General features: G+C 35.8%; 1 protein-coding gene across 6 annotated transcripts in view; it reads right to left on the reverse strand.

The window, feature by feature from the left end:
• Positions 1-1,142: 1,142 nt before the first annotated feature.
• LOC126751017 (neurofibromin) overlaps positions 1,143-23,217 on the reverse strand; it is a 41,353-nt gene continuing 19,278 nt past the window's right edge. For 4 of the 6 annotated variants that reach the window (XM_050460910.1, XM_050460906.1, XM_050460907.1 and 1 more), the window contains 4 exons: positions 22,562-22,764; positions 22,300-22,486; positions 22,065-22,230; positions 16,008-18,224 (listed from right to left, as the gene is read on the reverse strand). In XM_050460910.1, coding sequence (XP_050316867.1) covers positions 18,106-18,224; positions 22,065-22,230; positions 22,300-22,486; positions 22,562-22,764 — 675 coding nt within the window. In that variant the 3' untranslated portion in view covers positions 16,008-18,105. Of the gene's footprint in view, positions 7,474-16,007; positions 18,225-22,064; positions 22,231-22,299; positions 22,487-22,561; positions 22,765-23,217 lie in introns of those variants that run through there. The other 2 variants (XR_007665846.1, XM_050460908.1) reach the window with 2 other exon arrangements.

A 23,217-nucleotide genomic window follows, 5' to 3' on the forward strand; every position in this document is an offset into this window, starting at 1 on the left:
ATTGGGATTACAAAAAAATTTAATTCAAATGTTAATTTATAATTAAAATATTAATTAAATTCTTTTTTAATGCACAATTCACAACGCTTGAATAGATTGTTAAATTAATTAATAAAAAAATTAAAAACAAAAAAAAAAAAAAAAAAAAAAAAATAAAAAAAAAAAAAAGTAAAAAAAAAAAAAAACAAAAAAATAGTAGAAAATCACCGTAGTAAAACAATTTCATGTAATGACAAAAAAAAAACAGAAAACGACACAAATACAATTTTTTTAATTTTTCGTTGTTCGGATTACAAAAAAATTTAATTCAAATGTTAATTCAATTATTTTTTGATGGATGCATTATGCATATATGGAATAGACTATTAAATTAATTAATAAAAAAATTAAAAGAAAACTAAAATAAAAAATAGTTGAAAATCCGGTAGTTGAGATTACAAAAAAAAATTATAAAAATGTTAATTAAATTGTCTTTTAATGCATTATTTGCAACATGTAATAGCAGAAATAAAAACAAAAACAAAATTATTATTATTTTTCAAGACGGTCGTTGGTATTACAAAAAATATTTAATTAAAATGCTAATTAAATTATTTTTTTAATGCATTAATTAATAAAATAATTTAAAAAATAAAACAACGAAAAACAAAAAGTAGTTGAAAATTATAGTAATAAAACATTTACATTAAATAGTAAACCAAAAAAAATCAACATATACAAAATTATAGCAATTTTTTTTTGTATTACGAAAAAAAAAGTTAATTCAATTATTTTTAAACTATTAAATATATAATAAAAAAATTTAAAAAAATTTAAAAAAAAAAACAAAAAATACAAGATTATAATTATTTTTATTTTTTTATTTTTCGGTCCGGTAGTTGGGATCACAAAAAATATTACATTGAAGTCTTAATTAAATTATTTTTTAATGCATTATTTGCAATGATTCGATAGATTATTAAAGTAATTAATAAAAAAATAAAATAAAATAAAAAGTAGTAAAAAATTCAGTCATAAAAAATATTCATGTCATAGCAAAAACAAAAAACGACACATATATAAATTTAAATTTCAAAAATATCCCATTTTTCATTTAGAATATGCATATTACACACATATACAAAATAAAAACAAAACAACAGTTTATTTTTATAACAGTATTTTTGCGCACACCCAAATAATAATTTTTGATGCAAATTGTTATTGAGTTTTGTATTTATTCTTGCTTTTTTATATATAAACATTTTTTTTATAAATTACTGAAATTCCTGCTTTCATTTTGCTTGGTTTTGATTTTGGATTTTCTTGTGAGCTGTTAGCTTAACATTGTGGTTTCATTTACAGAAATGGTTAGTTTTATATTTTGCTTGCTTTGTTTTATTTTTAATTTTTTTTTTAGTTTTGGTTTTTAAGTTTTTCAGTTTTATTTTAAAAATTTTTTTAATTGTAATTTTTTCAGTTTTATTTTGTAATTTTTTAGTTTTAATTTTTTCAGTTTTATTTTGTAATTTTTAGTTTTAATTTTTTTCAGTTTCATTTTGTAATTTTTTAGTTTAACTTTTTTAATTGTACGTAGCTACTAAATAAAACTTTTACACACATTTACATTTAAATTTAATATTTTCAATAATACATACATACATTTATAAACTATATAATGCTCTCAATAATTTTTCAACAATTTATGCTAAGATTTTTTACAAGTTTTCATTTTTGACTTATGCTAATTTTATGTAAAAGTGGACAAAATGTTTCATTGTTTTTGTTTTAATTAATATTTCACAATAATAATTTCATATAATTTAGTCGCTTGTAATTATTACAATTGAATTTGGTGTTTTTGGTGTTTTCACTTAAAGAGTTTTTGTGAATTTCTTTAATTCCATTTTACGCTTAGTGCTACACTTCTCTAACTTTGTCATTTTGTCTATATGCTGTTATAAAAAAAAAAACCAAAAAAAAACAACAAAAAAGCTATGTAAGTAAAAGCAAACGATTGCCTAGTTAGATTTTGCGTAGTATTTTCACTTACGTAAGTGTTTAAAAAACGCTGTTTTTTAATTATTTTCAAATATATTTTTTGTTTTAAGTACAGCGTTAACATTTTAAAAATTTCAACAAATTCAACTTATATTTTCTTAATATTACAATAATTTATATACAACAAACACAGAGGAAGACATGCATTAAATTTACAAAAACAATCAAAAATATTATGTATATTTGTATATAAATATTAATTCAAAATAAATGCATAAATAATTTTGTTCAAATAAATAGCTGTTAAATACTAAATTAGTTTGACTAAAATTTTAAATCCAGGCCGCAATGAGTGTCGAGTAAAAAATAATAATAATAAATAAATAATAATAAAATAAATAATAATAATAATAAATAAAAAATAATAATAATAAAATAGTAATAAATAATAATAATATATATGAAATGCATCAATAATTTAGTCTATAAACTTTGGTTTTTCGGGGCTGCTGAATCTAGCATCACACACTCCCATCCTTTCTTTAATTTAAACAAGTAAGGAAGGACTTCTTCTGAAGAACTTCACGCAAGTGAGGAAAGTTCTCTGAGCGCCATTCACTTGGAAGTGGCCAGAAACGATTCTTTTACATATGGCTCAAGCAGCTCACGACTTCCGGTTTTAGACTAAGTATTCTCTGGTTAGCCGAAAAACATCTGTTTGAAGGCGAGCTAAAGTGCGAAGGCGAATCATTCCTCCCCAGGGTTGTGCGCTGGGTTTGGGACTCACCTCGCAAAAAACATCCCCAATGAAAGGATCAAAACAGCCTCAGATGAAATACTCCTTTTGAGGTTATTTGGTGCAGAGGCATGGACGATGACAACATCTGATGAGTCGGCGTTACGAGTTTTCGAGAGAAAAGTTCTGCAGAAGATTTATGGTCCCTATTCGCATTGGCAATGGCGAATACCGCAGTCGATGGAATGAAGAGCTGTACGAGATATACGACGACATTGACATAGTTCAACGAATTAAAAGACAGCGGCTATGCTGGCTAGGTCATGTTGTCCGGATGGAAGAGAGCACTCCAGGAGCATCAGTCTACTTCCAGTACTTGGGAAGTGCTGGAGAAAGTTAAAGGTGGAAAAACTAGGCAGTATGGGTTCTGGAAAGGACGCAGTAAAGAGGATGCATTGTTTCATGTCCGGAATTATGTTCTTGGCATATTTGTTGACTTCAACGGGGCGTTTGACTATCTAAGCTGGGATCTAGTGGTGCAATGACTGGAGGAACTTGGCTGTCCGAAAATTACTCTTTGGCTTGGCTGAGTTACTTTACTCTGTAAGTATTGTGCGTGTGCTGACGACCCCCCCTTCTAGGTCGAAGGTTGCTTGCGGTCTAGGTTAGAGCGGGCGGGAGGACAACTTTTAAAGATTGTAAATAATTGGGGTTTAGATTATCGCCGGTTCGTTCACCGATTGTCCGGGAGTCCATCAAGTATGTGACGCAAGTCAAATACCTGGAGCTGACCGTGAGTGAAAGAATGTGTTTGACTCCACACTTGGTGAATGTGAAGGAGCGACTGCAGGCAGGGTATGCAAAATACGACGTATTTTGTAGAGTGATTGAGATCTCAGACGTCGTTCTGTTCGCACCATATATCGGGCTTGTTTGTGGGCTGTGTGGGTCGCGAAAACTCCTCTCAATACAACGTTGTAATGTATGACGCTTGCCTGTATGTCGCACCGTCTCAACGGATGCTATGCAGATTCTGTTAGGTGTACTCCTTTTTGACCTGATTGTCATACAGCGTGCTGTTGCATTCATATTAAGAAGGTGCTTGAGTGTGTCATTGCTGCGAAATGTATGGATTTCCGATAATGACGTGGAGATAGAGAGATATCTAGGGAGCAGGAGGCTTCTACACCTGACCGTAGGTGGCAAGACCGCTGGCACAATAGTCCTAACGGTCGAGTGACTTATGAGTACATTCGGGACATTGGGTTTGTCGAGGGTAACCCAGACTTTAGAATGCATTTTTGCATCAGAGGCACTTCTCTGATAGGTTGTTATTGTGGGGCGGGGGTAGAGCATTGGGTGCATGTAAGGACATTAGGGATCCGGGTGGTATGGGGATTAGCTGGACTGATGGACGTTTAGATATTAGCGTTCTGATCTCCACTAGTCGGAATGCCGAACAATTAGGGTCGTTTGGTGAAGGCTTTTAACAGAAAATTAAGGCTTTGGTAGTTTCTTGTGTGAATGGGGTGTGCGTGTAAAGTGCGTATGGGATCCAATCCCTGGTCACCAGTTCAGAGCATTATGGAAGCTCACCACCGGTAGTAGTTTAGGCTACGAGGTCTGACCGGAGACTTAATTCTGGTACTACGGAGAGCAGGAACCTTTAGAGTTTGCTCCAAGCTGGTCATGTGGACTGGCCCCTCGGGGAGTATCATGGTGGTTTTGATTTAAAACCCGAATGCGAGAAGAACTGACACTTTATCAGTTGAATGTCGAGTTGCATTGCAAGCGGGTGCCGGACCCAAAGTACGGCAGAGGTTTTAGATGGGCCTCGAACCTTACCAAGGTGGTTAGTGTGTCCATGCCACACTGCCAATTGGTACTGAAAATGCCAGGCAGTAAAGAAGAGTTATCTTCAAATTTTCCCGAAAGCATATACCATAAGTATATACATAAGTATGTATGTATAGTCTATCTAGTTGTGAATGACTTAAACCTTCTTATTTTCCAATTACTTTCAACAATATTTCTTAGAAAAAGTTTCGAAAAAAACATTTTTTTGTGATGCAAGATTAGAACCCCGTAAATTTTGATAGAAATTACAACAAAAAATAAAGCATATGTGATCTGGCCTACGGAAAGGGGGCTAGGTGTCAAAAAAAAGGAGAACAATTAATGAGATAACAAGAAACTGACGATTATTTTTAACAGCTTTTCCCAGAAAACTAGTTTTCGCACGTTAGCTCCCTTTTCGTAGACCAGGTCACATATAGAAATTTTAATAAATAAAATATATAAAAACGTATACAATCATATTGTACGATTCGTAAAAAAATTATCGCAGAAGAATTATAATAATAAGTAATATAGTTTTTAGCTAGAGAAGCTTTTCAGTTTTAGTACTAATCGTTATAAATAGGTACAAGTAATACGAGTATGTGTAAGTAGATATGGTGCAGGAACTTAACGACTTAGTAAAATTTGTGACGCGAGTTAAAATTTTTTTAATGCAAATTGTGCTAATATTTCTTTTAGATTTGTTACATAGTGTAAGCACATGCAGCTAAAGAAAATTAATGCAGATATATTAATGAATATGAGTTTTCAACTGGAAGTTGCAGCTACCTGCGGTCAAAGCCTGAACTGGTGGACAGATTACTATCGATAAATCTATAGATATAGATTTTGCTTTTTTTTATTATATTCCTAATTTATTTTTACAAAACTACGCAGTGCTTTCACAACTTATGAATGCTACCAGAATCATTTTACTAGTAGTTATAAAGATTGGACTGAGGAGAGCAGAAGTATGCTGATGTTCTGGAGTATGCAGTTCAGTAACATATTGAACTTCTTCCTTTCCAAATCCAAGTTGCTGCTACAATGTTTTTGTAGAAATTACTACCTACAGCCGGTGGGCTCGAGAGTTTGCTCGAAAAGTTAGCGTGAAGCTTTCGCAACTTCGTTCTGGATATTGAACACACTAAACGCCCACAAAACCACGCTTAACAGTGTGATACCCCTCCGGCATGTCCAGAGAATTTATTTTCCTAAAATGGGTGGAAGATAGCCGCTACAACAACATGGTTAGACAGTGCGACAGTTGAAAAAACAAATATAGAGAAACACTGTTGGTCAGAGATTAGCGAACAGCTGCCAGCCAGCATGAAATTAGGATGGTTAAAAGTTTGAGAATGAAGTCAAAGTGGAGTGCAATAAAAGCACGCATTATAGTTTTCTTTGCTTGACCAATTTTTGGGGCGGAATCACGGTCCAGTGGACTATCGCTATTAACAGGTGAACCAAGTACGGGTAGTTTTTTCAGTAGGATAATATTCGACCAAAGAGACCACGTTCAGCACGCAGTGAAGAAAATATAGCCGTAGCTAGGAGTGTAAACGAACCCCGTGGAGAGTCGCGAGGCGGCGGTCGCAGCAAAAATTTTCAAAAAATAAATGCCAAAGAATATTCTTTCGTATAATAGTAATAAAAAGTAAGAAACCTTGAAATAGACCACCCTTTAAAACGCGACCAGCCTGAGGACCGGAACTTTTAGCCGGAAATCTTTCGACAATATTAACTTGTGGGCTTGCCAAACACTGCTAGTATCTGGTAAAGGAGAGCAGATGGTTGTGTGGACTATTTCTCTCGAACTTTTAGTTTTCAGTTGGACCCGGTGCTCTGCAAATATCTAAAATTTCGGGTCCCAGTTCTCACTCTTTGGCTCTGTTAGTTCTTCAACTGTCACCTCAAAACTCATAAATGTTACAAACATGCTTCCAGATTTACAATACTTCCAGTTGGATTTTTTTTTTTAATTTTTTGTTTACTTTTTTTCTATTTAATTTCCTATAAAACGCGATAAATTGTTGGCGTCTAGTTGTGCTTATATGTGTTAGGTTAGTGTGCATTAGTAAGACCACATGGATGAGTTTTTACACTTAAGTAATTTCAATTAGTAACTTTAAAAGCTTACAAGTTAAATGTATAACAAAAACAAAAACATAGCGTTTGATACATTCAAAGCATGACACATGACGACGCACACATACAAGCGCACTTACTACACACACAGGCACACATTAAAATATGATTTTCTTTCTTTTTTTTTTTAATTATTTTTGGTTAGTTATTCTTCTCACACACACACACAGCCACACACATTCACATTTGCTGGTGAGTGTTATGTGTACTTGTATTGTTATTATTATTTTTGTTGGTTTTTGGTTTTTTACTCTTACTTTTCTTACTTTTACTTTTAGTTTGTTTTTGCTTTTACTTTTGTTGTTTTATTACAGCTAAATTCGATGCTGGTGGTTAAGTTGTTCAATTTTTTCGTTTGCCGGTCAAAATCCTTCTACTCTAACCTTACATTTAAGCGGAAATCAAACTTTCAACACAGCTACACGCGCACATACATATATATATATCTGACGTAAATGTCACTGTGTGTCCTTGTCCTTGGCACACTCATACTTGTCTCAATCCCTGCAGTACATAGTTTTGTAGAATTCTTCATTAATGTCTTCTACATCTTCTTTTTTCCTCCGTTCACTTGTTCATAAAATTAAAATCTGGACTTACTTTGTACGCCCCCTTTTTTTACATTTGTTCTGGCTACCTAGGTTCCTCCCTTTAGTTTGTGGTAAAACTTTTCAGGTTTTAAAAACATTTTTTGAAGAAATTTAGAAAACGAAAGACTCGCGCGAATAATGTCGGATGTCGGCCGCGTTGGCTGGTTGTTATTCATGCAGCTGAAAAGAGGAGCGAGAAGAGTTAATGATTAATATAGAGGAAGAAAACTTAAATTTTGGACTTAAAGCTTAAAATACATAGCATTTTATATACACGGCAAGCAACACATATAAACACACGAAAAACATTTTTCAAACGCTTGAAAGCATACACATTGAAAATGAAAAACTATTGAAAGGATAAACTTAAAACAAATTTGTAAATTGAGCCGTTGCCACCTTATATAATATTATTTTATGAAATTGGATTACAAATAGTGGACTTAATTTGTATAGAAACTATAAAAGAAAATACTATTGAAACCACTATTGTTTCGCGCGCTTCGCTCAACTTCTGGTCGATATAATCGACCTACTGAGCGTACTATTCGCAACACCCATTTTGCCCTGGATGGCATTAATTATTATAATATTCGACCGAAAAGATCACGTCCAGCACACAGTGAAGAAAATATAGCAGGCGTAGATGAGAGTGTATACGAAGGCGGTGAAGACTCGGCGCCGTTCGCAGCAACTCGGACTGACGTTTGGAACGACTTGGCGCATTTTACGACGAGATCTTAAATTGAAAATGTACAAAATACAGCTTGTGCAAGAACTGAAGCCGTTAGATCTGCTTAAGCGACATCGCTTCGCTCTATGAAATCTTGGAAAGTTGCAAGATCCGACGTTTTTTAGCCAAATTTTGATAAGCGATGAGGTCTTTTTCTGGCTCAATGGATATGTAAACAAGCAAAATTGCCGCATTTGGGACGAAGAGCTGCAATTTCATACAGAAAAAAAGAACGGTTTGATGTGGTTTATGGGCCGGTGGAAATATCGGTCCATGTTTCTTCAAAAATATTGCCGGTGAGAACGGAACCGTCAATGGCGACCGTTAACATGATAATCGGCTATTTGATGCCTGAAATTGAAGCTCGTGATCTCGGCGATATTTGATTTCAACAAGACGGCGCCACTTTCCACACATCGTATCAATCAATGGATTTATGGAAAGAACACTTCAGTGAGCAGATAATTTCACGTTTTGAATCGGTCGTTTGGCCACCAAGATCGTACGAATTCACACTGTTAGACTTTTTTCCTGGAGGAATATGTAAAGACTAATGTCTATGCCGACAATCCCGCTTAGATTTAGGTCTTGGAGCAAAACATCATGCGTGTTATTCCCCAGTTACCAGTCGAAATGCTCGAACGAGTCATCGAAAATTGGACTCTACTTATGGACCTACTGAGACGTATCCGCAACCAACATTTGAAAGCGATAATCTTCAAAAAATAAAGGCCAAAGAAAACTCTTTCGAATGATAATAAACAATCACCATTAAATTTGAAGCTTCTGTGTTTTTTCTTTATAAAAGTAAGGAACCGTTTTGACAAACTACTTTTTGACTGTAACTTAAAATATTCATGTCAATAAATCAGCAATAAGGCAATGAAATTAATTAAACCTCCATCAAGGACCGGTGTTTATCGATGGTATGAAAATTCAATGATGCTGTCGGGAAGCGCAAAAAATTGAAAGTTATTGCAAAGAGCGACATGCGACCTAACATGAGATAGGGACAACTATAGACATTAATCGGACCAGCATACATTCAATATTGAATGACTGTAAAAAAATTTGTTCACGTTAGATCCTACAAGATTTTTCAATCGCTCAAAAAGAGTGGTCGAGTGAAATGTTAAAAAAATACGATAGCGATGCTTCGAAACACGTCTATGACATCCTGACAGGAGATGTCGTTCAACACGACATAGCGAGCTCCCACAGATTGACTGAAAAATCTTCATTTTTGAGCACACAAAACATCGATTTGATGAGTCATCCTCCGAATGGCTTGGCCGCCATTGTTCTTTTGGCATGGAAACCGCAAATTAACAGAAAGATGGATAATGTTATAGCTTCAGATGGGCAATAGAAAAGAAAAGTAAAGACGGTGCAGAATTTCGGATATAGTGCGCTGAAGATTGTCTTCGAGCTCTTTAGGTGTTGCTGCTTAATTGGCCTAAACCTAAAACGACCAGATCATTTTGACGGCTATTTGACTAGGTCATTTGCTCGAAATTAACGAGTCGCTTAGCTTTGCATGCAATGTGAACATGTTTAGACGTAAAAGATGACAAGGCGCACCATTTTGTTGGAAGTATAGATCGTTCGCGTTGATTTCATCAAATTTTGGAAAAAAAAAGTCAGTCAGCATCGTGTTATAAGCTTCAATATTGATGGTAACGGCATTTCCTGTCTCATTTCGAAAGAAATACGGCCTGATAAAGCTGCCATACCACAATCCGCACCCAACGGTAAATTTTTGGTGATGCGACAATTTTTACGAAGTCATTAAGCCAGAAATGGACCTTATCTGAGAAGAAGATTTTTCGATGAACCTGAATTATCGTAATAATTTTGGATAATCTCCAAGCGCGTTACCAAAGCGAATGGTGACATGATGAAATGGCAAACCATACTGAACACACAGGCAACCTTATAGGTTTTAGACCCAATATATATTAGGTTGTCAAATATCTCCCGCTTTTTGTCTTTTGAATTTCGCGGCTATGTATAAAGCGCTACAGAGCTCGTATCTGGCAATACTAAACATCTTTGAAACGCCGAAATTCGCGCTTTTTTTAAGTTTTTCTCCGTTAAATGCAAATCCGCTGGAGAAACGTTCCGTGAGATTAATGGTGTTTTGGGGGATGGTACTCTATCACTTCGAATCGCGGAGGAATAGTTTCGACGATTCAGAGTGGGTGAAAACGACACCATGGATAAGCCAGCCGGCGGAAGATTTGTGACGACTAATACCGATCAAATCATGAAAAACATCGAGTTAGACCGGCATGTGGCATCTCGTGACATCGCCCAGAAGATGGGAGTTAGTCACCAAACCATTTTAAACCATCTGCAGAAGGCTGGATACACAAAAAAGCTTGATGTTTGGGTGTCGCTTGATTTGAAGCAAAAAAACCTTCTATACCGAATCAACGACTGCGATATGCTGCTGAAACGGAACGAACTCGACCCATTTTTGAAGCGGATGGTGACTGGCGACGAAAAATGGATCACATACGACAATATCAAGCGAAAACGATCGTGGTCGAAGGCCGGTGAATCGTCCCAAACAGTGGCCAAGCCGAGATTGACGTAAAGGAAGGTTTTGGTGTGTGTTTGGTGGGATTGTAAGGGAATCATCCACTATGAGCTGCTCCCATATGGCCAGGCGCTTAATTCTATCATCTACTGCCAACAACTGGACCGCTTGAAGCAGACGATCGACCAGAAACAACCAGAATTGGCCAAGAGGAAGGGTGTAGTGTTCCACCAGGCCAACGCCAGACCACACACTTCGTTAATGACTCATCAGAAGCTACGGAAGCTCGGATGGGAGGTTTTATCGCATCCACCATATAGCCCGGACATAGCGCCAAGTGATTACCACCTGTACCTGTCCATGGCGAACGCCCTTGTTGGTGTAAAGTTGAACTCAAACGAGGCTTGTGAAAAGTGCTTCGCAAATAAGGAGGGGGCTTCTACGAGGGGGGTATTATGAAGTTGCCGTCTAGTTGGAAACATATTATCGAACGAAACGGCGCATAATTGAACTAAATCCGATCACTGTAACACTTTTTATAAAGCATTGAATAAAGAGCAAAAAAGCGGAAGGGAGATATTTGACAATCTTATATAACACATTTTTGATAATTATTGGCAAAGCATACAAAATACTATTATATACTTATGTCTACATATATATATGGTATATTTTTATTTCCAGGCGCATGCAGAATTACGAAAAAGAAAACCTTATAGATTAAAAAAGAGGTGGATGCTGAGAAAAATAAAATAATTTTACAAAAACTACAACAAATGCAACACTGCATGCAAAAAGTAGCTCAACAACTCAATAGACACACTTAGCATAAAAACAAAACCAAAAAGAGTTTTTTGAATTGCTACCGAATATTGAAAGAAAGAGATAAAGCATTGTATGAGTATAGATGTACATAAGTCTTTTTGTAGAGTCATAGTTGCAGTGCAAGGCAAAAGAAGCACAAATATTTAGAAGAAAAAAGTAAGAAACCTTTATAGTACAGAGGTACTGAAGAAACACTTGAATAAATTGCATTATATATTCGGTGCCGCTTACCAAACTTAGCGCCCCCGCTATCACAGCCTCACTCTCTCTCTCTCTCTCTTTTTAGTTGATTGGGTGAACGCGTGCGTGTGTGCTTCTAATTATAAAATGTCTTAGTTCTATTGTACTTTGCATCAGCTATTTTATATTTTGGCGAGCCTTGCAGTGTATCAATTCAATTTGAAAGCAAATATTTGAAAATGTCTTTATGCATGTAGTATACTCGGGACTGGCCTCAATATGGACTTAAAATTTCAACTTAACTACATGCTAAATTCTTAATATAAATGCTAAGAAATTTAGAACTTTTTTAACCAAATAACGATAATGTTAAAGCTTTATATTTGCCGCTAAAAATTGCTTAATAAATTCTAGAAAATTTGCCAAATATAATCATACTTCAATCGTTAAGGGGTTACATGGGTTTACGGGTTTCAAAAAGAAAAACAATTTTTTTTGTCGTATATGCTACAATACCTCTAAAATATTTTTCTAAATTTTGCAGTTTATCCGAGTAATAGTTTCGAAGATACAGCCTTAAGAACTTATGCGCTTGAGGCTAGCTGGGCTAAGTGCGTCGTCTTTAAGGAGCTATACCAATGTGACACTTTCGAAAAAAAAAAAATTTATTTGCTTTTTCGATAGTTTATATATCCTAAAATATTCTGTGGCAAGGTCGTGTCTTTAATAGTTTTTGGATGTCAGTGTTCTAAAGCGCGACCGGTCGCAGGTATAATCATACAAGGTCTGTCGCAAAAGAAACAGAACTTTTTAAATATAACTGTTTCTGGTGGCGCCACCTATTGGTGGGTATATGAAATAAAAAGTTTGATCTCTTGTTGACATTTCGTAAAAATTTTAAGACAATTGGATAACTACAATCGATGTTATCGATCAAAAAGTGACAGCAGCTTTTGGTCATCGGTCGTAAAATACAAAGAGCAAATATTAAATTTTGTTTTAAACTTGGGTAAAATGATGTGCATGAGTGGTTTAAGCGATTCCAAGAAGGTCGTGAGGACCTCTGTGACGATCAGAAGTCGGTCGTCTTCAGAAGTCAAAAATAAAGACAATACTGATTTGTTTTTACGATTCCGAGGGTATTGTACACCGAGAGTTCGTCCCACCTGGCCAAACGATTAATGGTGTGTTTTACCTTGGTGTTATGAAGCGTCTTTTGTCACGCATTCGTCGTGCTCGACCACAATACCGTGAGGAAGGGTCCTGGCGCCTGTTGCACGATAATGCGCCGTGTCATCGGTCGACGCTTGTCACGGATTTTTTGACAAAAAACTCCATATTAATCATTAATCACTCACCCTACTCACCTGATCTGGCACCCTGTGATTTTTACCTATTTGGAAAACGTCATTTGCCCATGAAAGGACACTGGTTTCAGGACATTTCAGCTATCCAAAAGGCGACGACCGATATTCTCAAGAGCATTCCGAAAAATGACCTTAAACACTCATTTGAAATGCTAATTGACCGGGCTAAACGCTGTGTCGAAGCACAAAGAAACTGCTTTGAATAAAAAAATATAACTTTTGAAAAATATTAATTTTTTGTTGTTCTTTTTAACAGTCCTGTAGAGTTTCCAGACTATATATATGAGTGAAACGTTAAATGCGTTTTTCTCGAAACGACATTTTTCAAAATTGCTGACATCATAACTCAACGTGAAATTTACCGATCGTCTTCAAATTAAAACTGAGTATTTTTGGTTACATTTACTATACAATGAGCTACGAGCTTTTTGATTGGTTGAAAATTGTCAATTAAAATAAAAAAAACGGCCATTTTTACCTAAAAAAAACGAAATTTTTTTTTCAAAATTACGCCATTTTGTTAATTTATGATATTTTTCAAAGCTCGTAGATCATTGTATAGGAAATATCTTTCAGTTTAATAAGCTTTTTGAATTCTTATTGTTTCAGGTGCTCATTCGGCTGGAATATGGTCAGCAGTTAGGGCACTTTTTTTGACACCTCCGAAGACAGCCCATAACTCCGTTATTTTTCAAAATTTTTGTAAAAAAAAAATCTTAAAATATAGCTTAAAATATATCTTATTACGTTCAAAGAAGTTCCAAACATTCAATTGCGTACTTTCTCTTAAAAAAATTCGCGAAAGTCGCTTAATTTTTCATGCGTTACACTGGTATAGCCCCTTAAACTCGCTTTTCTCGAAACTGTGTTTTTGAAGTCGGTTGGCAAGATTTCTCGAGAACTACTCAACCGATCTTCATGAAATTTTACACAGGTCTTTGAGATACAACTCTTAAAGGCTTGGAGGAAGGATTTTTTTTTCGATTACAACTTAAAAAAAAATTTCGTTGAATCATTCAAAATTCAAAATGTCTGCCAAAAATTAAATTTTCAGTTTTTTTCCATCGTTTAAGTTCTAAGTTAAGGTTTTAACTAAAACATGTATTTTTTCACTTTGGATGATCCTGTAAGGAATTATGCTGCCAACGCGTGCGCATCTTTTTTTCGAAGTATCACCGGAAACGGCGTCGCAATGGCTGAGTTTAAAATATATTTTTCCAAAAATGTCACAATTTCTTTGTTAATCGTGTATGTTTGTAAGAATAAAAAAATTCCTATAAAATATTTAATTTTTATGTGAGAAAAAAAATTGTTGAAAAAAGGCTGTTTTTACCCGAGGAAACCCATGTAACTTCTTAATATCTTGGAAACGGTGAGGTTTACGAAAAAATCGTGAGAGACCTATTTTATAGAGCATTTAATTTCCTACAAAAGTAAGTGTTTTTTATACTTGTAGGTCAAAAGTATTCAAAGAGGGTCGAAAGCGCGTTTACGATGGACCACGTCCAGGACGGCCATCAACATCAACTGCTGATCAACACGTCAATAAAATAAATGAACTGATCAGTGAAAACCATTTTGAAAGATCATTCGAGCCTAAGATAAATGAAAGCACGACTGGTTTCAAAATCACTAAATTTTTTCGAAAAATAGCGGGCTGTGAAACAATGCTTTCCGACTACCAGGATGTCATGAAACGTATATTATTGGCGATGAGGCTTGGATCTATGCTTACGACCCGGACACAGACAAGCAATCGAATATTGTGGCAAAGCTGAGCCGAAGCCGAAAACCACGTCAAAGCAGGTCAAAAGTCAAGGTTATATTGACAGTTTTCTTCGACTATTGAGGTGTGGTGCACTCCGAATTCCTTTCGGGAGTTATGCGTTGTTTGCGCGAAGATATTGGAAAAAACAGGTCTGAATTATGGGCCGGCATGCGGACTGCATTGATTCTTCGTGAGTTTTGCGCAAAATTTTCAAGCAATATCGTGCTGCAACCCACGTATTTGCCTGAATTAGCTCCGTGTGACTTCTGGCTATTCAGATAACTCAAACGACCGCTCCGGGGAAACCGTTTTGAGTCAATTGAAGACATTAAACGTGAATCGCTACGCGCAGTGAAGGCTATTCCGGAAATTGACTTTAACAGCTGTTGCGAGGATTGGAAAAAAACGTTAGCACAAGTATATTGTGGCCAAAAGGGAATACATTGAGGGGAACGACAGAGATTTTGTAGCATAAATTAAGGATTTTAAAATTATGAACAAAGTCTTACTATTTTTTGCTCATAGTATATCAGTATCTGCATTACTTTCCATTGCTTGTTTAGGCCTTAAATATGATGATTAAATCGTATTTGGGTTTGGGAATAGTTTGCATTAATTGATCTCCCCTGTTCCAGAAATTTGGTTTGAATCGCAAACTTAAAACCCGTTCAAACCTGCACCTGCCTTAAAAATGTACTTCAAATTGAATTTTGATAGTGTGTTTTCGACACTTGTCTCTAAAATGCACATTTTAACATATTTTACTGCGTCCTTGGCAATTTTTTCTCACTTACTCATCAACCGATAGATTTGCGGTTTCAATTTCGAAATTAACGCCACTTATTGGCCACGGAATGTTATTTATCGAGTCGGTAAGTGAGTTCAACTTTAGATTGATCCGACAAGTAGTTTCGGAGCTTTGAACTTTAAATCCGTTTTTAAGAAAGTCGGTTAGGAAATTTTCTCCGAAACGTCGGGACCGATCAGAGGATCGAAGAATTAGATTTTTCTTAATTATTTAGATTTTTTAAGCCACTCTGAAGTGTATATGTTTTTACAAAAAAAAATATTTTTTTTTTGGAAGCCGCCACTTTGTTAAAAATTAAAATTTTTACTAGTCTTTTCAACATTATCTGTATTCATCTATTTTTTGTTTGACGTTTGGATTTTTCGGAAGTTTTCCTGGAAATCGCCTACGGTAACAAGGGATTTCCAAATTTTTAAAAATAAATCGTTTATTATTACTTTGTACTTATATGTACTTTTATATATTTATTAAGCAAAATACCCATTAAAAAAACATATTTTCTGACTTGCGTGTGGGTATACATTAAGACAAAAAGCACCCGAAAAATGCAATAAAATTCATTTGGTAAATGATAGGAATATCCTTAATTACTATGCCAAATAAAAGCGCGATCTGTCAACCAGTTTACAGCAGCTGCTTAAGTCGGTACATCTCAGCAGTGAGTTGCGATTTTTACAATGGATAAAAAATTTGTGTGCGGAATCGTTGCTAATATTGGAAAAGGCTTACGGTGATACAGTTTTATCAAAAGCTCAAGCTTTATAAGTGGTACAAAGCCTTCAAAGACGGTCGAGAGAGACATTGTTGAAGACATGTCTAGTTCTGGACGACCTACGATCCCTTCAACTGATGAAAATATTAAAAAAGTGAAGGATATGGTGCTGGAAATTCGTCAGATAAGTGTTAGAGAGATGATGAACAAGAGAGCTCGGCATCTCTCGCGAGTCCGTTCGAATGATTTTGGTGGATATTTTGGGTATGAAACACGTTATTACACGACTCCTTCCGATAAAGCTGATTCTTTTTTCAAAAAGAAAATCGTAAACAGGTCTCTTTTGACATGCTTTGTCATGCGTGTGCGATCTCACATTCATGGAGCGCGTTATAACCGCCGATGGGTTATGGGTTTAAGAGTTTGAGATGCAAACATCGGATTGGAGGGGAAAAACGAGCCGAAACCAAAAAAAAACTACGCCAAAGCCGTTCAAAAATCAAAGTGATGCTCATTGTTTTTTTCGGTATTCGTAGTTTGGTGCATCATGAATTTGTGCTGGATGGACAGACGATCAATAAGGAGTTCTATTTGACCGTATTGAGGCGTTTGCGTGAGAACATCCGTCGAAAACGGCCGGAATTGTGGAAGAACAATTCATGGATTTTACACAATGATAATGCACCATCGCATCGAGACACCATTGTGACGGAATTTAAAGTCAAAAACGCTATGAATATCACCGTTTCCACCAGATTTGGCGCCGTGTGATGTTTTGTTGTTCCCAAACTGAAATTGCCGCTCCCTGGAATCAGATTTCAGTCGTTTGAAGAGTTAAAACAAAATTCCATCACTAAAAAGCGCTTATGAAAAGTGTTTCAAGAACTGGAATTACCTACTAGATCTAATTTACTGAATATCTTAATGTAGATAGATTGTAAATAAAGTAAATAAAAAAAAAAAAAATAAGTGTATTACATCTGATGGAGATTACTTAGAAGGCGACAAAATAAATATTGAAGAATAATTAAATATTTTGAATTTTATTTACAATTTCCGGGTACTTTTTTGTCACAAGTACATCTTTATTAAAGGGTTCTATTTGTATTGTAAATATTTTTTGATAATTGTTGGGTTTCTAATTTGAAGATTTTTTATTTCTCACTTAAGCGCGTGTACTTTTGCCGCTCACTGCATTCGCTGGAGTTGCAATTATACACTATTACAGCAATGGTCTTTGCACAGTTGTCTCCTAGCAATTATTAATTTCAACTTCAACAATTATTTAGTTAATTATTACAATTATTTTGCTAAATATATATGTATGTATATGCCATTTGGCGATAGCAAAGCAATTATCGACTACAAATTTGAACTTTTTAATTGCAAAATGAATGCAAGGCGTGAGCGTCTCATGTGTGTGAGCGAAGTTTGTGTATTTTTTTTTTTTTTTAATTTTTTTAAAGTTTTCTTAGCTTTGCTAACTATGCAACCTATAAAATACCGTTATTTATGTAAGTATGTGCTAATATTAAATAAAAAAAGTGAAGCTTATGACAATTTGTTGGCAAATTAAAAGTTGGCGTTAGTTGAATTTGCCTACAACTTTTTCATATTATAAATTAATGTAGTTTGGCTGCAGATTTTCAACATTTGCAGCGCAAAATTCCCAAAAATTTAATTTTTTAGGTTGAGTTCTGATTTTTATGAAATATTTAATATTACATGCAGTTTAATGCTTTTAAATGTGCGTAGCTTTTGAGTGGAAATATATTATTTTTTTAATGTTTTTTTTGTTTGGTATTTGAATTTTGTTATTTTTTTCTTTGGTTTTGCCTAACTGGTGCTGCTTTTTTTGTTTTTGGTTTTTACAATAACTAATGTGCTGGGCTATCGGTAATTCGATGTTTAACGCGTGCTTTGCTGCATGAAGCGCGGCGCAGAGAACTAACACTGCCGCCAAAAGTATCATGATCTAATGATTCCGATGAGAATGCTACGGATATTGAAAGAAAAATATTGGAGGGGAAAAATTCATAAGCAATTGCAACACAATTTTTTACTATCTTATGTAGTATATAATATATGTAAATATATGAGCTTATAAGTGTGATAATGTGACGTGAGAGTGAACGTATGGATTTTTAACTGTAACAGTCAGATTATCAGAAATGTGGATGTAAGTACACATATACCATTTTCAGAGCACGAAATGAGAATTGTTCAGTTCGATGAATAAATAAAAAGAAAACAAGAAGACTAACTTCAGCTGCGCCGAAAGTTTCTATGCAAGAACCTGATTTTGCTCCGTCAGTTTGTATGGCAGCCATATGCTATAGTGGTCCGATTTGAACAATTTGTTCGGAGTTTGTGGCAATGGCTTGGACAATAATCCATGCCAAATTTCATGAAGATATCTGGTCAAATACAAAATTTTTCTATACAAGAACTTGATTTTGGTTGTTGACTTTGTATGACAGCTGTATGCTATAGTGGTCCGATTTGAACAATTTGTTCGGAGTTTGTGGCAATGGCTTGGACAATAATCCATGCCAAATTTCATGAAGATATTTGCACAAATAAAAAAGTTGTCTATACAAGAACTTGATTTTGGTCGTTCACTTTGTATGACAGCTACAAGAATATGCTATAGTGGTCCGATTTGAACAATTTGTTCGGAGTTTGTGGCAATGGCTTGGACAATAATCCATGCCAAATTTCATGAAGATATTTGCACAAATAAAAAAGTTGTCTATACAAGAACTTGATTTTGGTCGTTCCCTTTGTATGACAGCTATATGCTATAGTGGTCCGATTTGAACAATTTGTTCGGAGTTTGTGGCAATGGCTTGGACAATAATCCATGCCAAATTTCATGAAGATATTTGCACAAATAAAAAAGTTGTCTATACAAGAACTTGATTTTGGTCGTTTACTTTGTATGAGTGCTATATGCTATAGTGGTCCGATCTGAACAATTTCTTCGGAGATTTCAGCAATGGCTTGGACAATAAGCTGTGCCAAATTTCATGAAGATATCTGGTCAAATAAAGAGGAATTCCATACAAGAACTTGATTTTGCTCGGCCAGTTTGTATGGCAGCTATATGCTATAGTGGTCCGAACGAAACAATTTGTTTGGATATTTTAATAATTGGGCTTTCAAGTAACAAAGAAATGTGGTACTTTCATTTAATGCAAAGAGATTTCCACCAGTTTATTTATTTTTGGCTAAGGATTACTAACACTTCCTACCATATGTATCAGGGAACAAGCATTACCAGCACTCATTCAACGGCTTCTTCAATTCACAGGACTATGCTGAGGTCTTCACGAAATTCATCTAAAGTGCGACCGTGGTGGGTAATAACTTTCAAATTTGGCGCCTATATTATGATATACCTAGAGAGAGAGAATTAGAGGGAACAATTTTCGAGATGAAGTCCTATTAAAAAAAAAATTCTATAACAAAACCATAAGTAGCAGATTGATACAGCCGATTATTTTTGCTCCGTATTGTAAATTACTTTCTGTAGAGAACTCAAAACCCAAACCATACTAATACTAGGAGCTTTTTGGACCTGTTCAAAAAAATACGGGCTACAAATTTTTTGGGCGACTGTTGTTGTAGCAGGTACCTAATACCCGTTAGGATGGTAAGGATTAGATAAGTTGTCATCGACGTCATCCAGCGGTAGGCCCAGGCAATGTTCTGTTTCGACAGGGTCGGACCAAAGAGAGAAGGGTGTCAGATGTGTAGGGTTAGCAGGGCATACGAAGAGGTTGGTACTGTCATGAGGGCACTCATTGCACGCTAGACATATGTTTGATATGTCAGGGTCTATTGTGGATAAGTAGGAGTTTAACCTGCTACAGTATCCGGAACGAAGCAGCGCATGGGTCAATCTCGTTTCTCGCGGCAACTCGAGCTCTTCGTCTGCAATGGGTGGTGGTTTGAAACCAAGTACGCCTTTAACTGAGAGGGAGTCGGTGTAGGTGTTAATGGCTTAACTGTGAATGGCGGTCAGTGCATGTCTGAAGTTTGTTGCGTCCGATAGTTCCGATCTGCAGGAGTTTGGTTGGTGTATTGCTTTATGTCTTCGTCCGCGGTTCCGCTTCAAACAGGTGACTGCGGGAATTATTTCTGCGAAAGCACCCCAACAGAAACTGCTTGGAGAGGAGTTCATTATGCTCCTTAACTAGTAGTCCTGTCGTAATCCCGAATGCAGTGTTTTGATATGTTTGTAGCTCCGTCGTCTGCGTTTCACTGCGTCCAGGCCACCATAATGGTGCGGCGTAATTAAGGACCGGCCGGTCGATTGCCTTGCATGTTGCCAACAAAGTCTTTGTCTTTTCCCCATGTGTTGCCGGCTAGCGACTTGAGGATTTTGTTGCGGCTCAGTACTTTGCCAATAATCGCAGTCGTGAGAGAAGTGAAGGAGCATAGGCTGTCGAAAGTCACACCTAAAATCTTAGGGTCATTGACAGTCGGATCTTAACGCCATTGACTGCAATATCAATATCAAGTCTGTACTCATTCGTCCAGTTTGTGAATATAGTCACTGTGATTTTAGTGGGAGAGAGGGTTAGGTTCTGTGCAGCGAAGGTGCGAGAAAGGTCGGAGAGATAGCCGTTTTCGTTTGAGCACATGCCATCGATTCCATTATCCGACGTCACTATCGAGCAGCCTTCAGCGTACGAGGTGATAGAAATTCCTCTGGTGGCTGCAGGAGTTTCGAGATGTAGAAATTAAACAGTGACGGGGTGGGGGACACCACCCCGAGGAGCCTCCTGTTTAATTCTTCTGTTTGGAGTTTTTACTTCAAAATGGAACGGATGCTTGACAACCGCTCAGGTATTTCATAGTCAACCTTTTCAGTTCTGCAGTGATCGTCGATTTTTCGATGTCCTCAAGTAGCGTTGTGTGATTGACTGTGTCGTAGGCTTTTGACAAGTCCAACGATACGAGGATCGTCCTCAGGCAGGTTTTGTGGTTAAGGCCGTGAACTATCTGGGCCTTTATGACGCTTAGCGCTGTGGTGGTGTTGTGCACTTTTCGAAAGCCATGCTGGTGGTTTGCTGGGCAGCTTAGATTTCTTTTAGCACACTGCCCATAGCACAAAGGCTTATATCACAAAAGACGAGTCTACTTAACCGAAAGGGACCCGAATTTTTAAATTCGAAATTCGTTAAAAAATTATTAAATATAAACATACTATTGTGATCAAATTGAAAGGTGCTGCGAAGTATAAATTAAAAATTCACCTTTCAATTTGATCACAGTGGTATGTACGTACTGGTGTCTCAGGTGAAACAAATGTGAGTGAATTAAAAAAAATGCATGCAATTATGAAAGTATTCAAAAAAAATATATGAACATGGTTATACAAAAAAAAATATTCGTTTAATGTGAGGTTAAGTTTGAAATGTTGATGTATTATTAAATATTCAACACTTTTAAGGTTATGTATGTTATTTAAATATATGCCTTTTCTATTTTTGGCTAAAAAAAGTCGCCATTTTTTTATATTGTGTATATTTTTATGCGTGTGTGTGTGTGTGTACAGTTGAAAAAAAAAACAAGTCGCTCAACTACTAAATATTTGCCGCGCAATGCAGTGTGTCTACGGCGCATTCAATACTTTAGTGTTAGAAAAAGCTTTATAACTGTGTGCACCATTACTATGGCGTTAGTCGCTAACAGAACTCAACTAAGTTACGCAACGGAGAATAGAGCAAAATATTTATATGAAAAACTATGTGTCATGTGCTGACTATATGCGAAATTGCAATCAATTATTTGGGAAGTCTTTGAGATGTTGTGGTGTGGCATTTACCTTTATCAGTTGGTGAACCTAGAGTAAGACTGCTGAGGCTCGAACTCAAATTGTATGGACGTGGTGATGGCGGCACCGGTACAGTCTCATCACCTGGCAGGCATGTCTCAACCATGGCCTCCAAACAGTTCACAAATAATTCCGAAGATTCGCCCATCATGGTGTACTAGTGGGTGGTAAAAGTAGTTTTTTTTATACAACTTCGCTACTAAATAAATAAAATGTGCGTCTGTACCTTTGTAAAGGGACCAGCGAACCGCCAGAGACCACCAAAGCCGCAACTTTGCAGGAAATGCAGTTGCTGTTGTGAAGGATCCTCGCTGGCGAGCATATTTTGTATGATGCTTTGTACTGAATTCAGCACGACTTGGTCGTGTGACACTGAGAGTATATTGTTAATCTTCTGGTCCAGCAGCGAGTGTCTGTTAAAGTAAAAAAAATGGTAGAAAACAAACATTAACACTTAAATATTGGAATTTGTTTGCAACGCCTCTTACATGACTGGAAACACCTTGGGAAATACAACCGAACCCTCGGCCAGGTACTGATAGAGCACGCGCGTCTCATTCTCCTCTGTCGAATATTTCACCAATGTGGCCAAAACCGTTAATACCAGCGCTTGCGTGGACAAATCGGAGAGCACTTCGGGATCCAATAGCACATTAGACTCATTGGAAACAGATGAACGCGAGCCACGCTCCTGTAGAAAGTATATAGTTTTATATTGTCATTTGTTAGTTGTGGAAGTTTTTTTTTGTAAATAATTAATTATGGTTTTTCAAGATATGTAGTTGAAAATTTTGGGTAATTAGAGTGCATACTTAGTTATATAGACATGCGAAGCAAACAATTAGGTTCGTGTCAAGCAACGGTCAAAACAAGCAATTGAAATAATTCACAATTTAAATAATAGAGACAGCTGATTTAATCTAAAAAGGAAAGGTTATAAGATGAAATCAAGATGAAAAAATTTTAGAAAATGAAAAAGTATGTACAAAAATTATTAAAAGTTATAAAAAATAAAAAAAAAGTTATAAAAAATAAAAAAAAGTTATAAAAAATAAAAAAAAAGTAAAAAAAAAAATAAATAAATAAAAAAGTTTAATTTAGACCAGTTTTCAGTTCATTGGCCAGTTTGTATGACAGCTGTTGT

The sequence above is a fragment of the Bactrocera neohumeralis genome, chromosome 2 (assembly GCF_024586455.1).
Source record: "Bactrocera neohumeralis isolate Rockhampton chromosome 2, APGP_CSIRO_Bneo_wtdbg2-racon-allhic-juicebox.fasta_v2, whole genome shotgun sequence".
NCBI lineage: Eukaryota > Metazoa > Arthropoda > Insecta > Diptera > Tephritidae > Bactrocera > Bactrocera neohumeralis.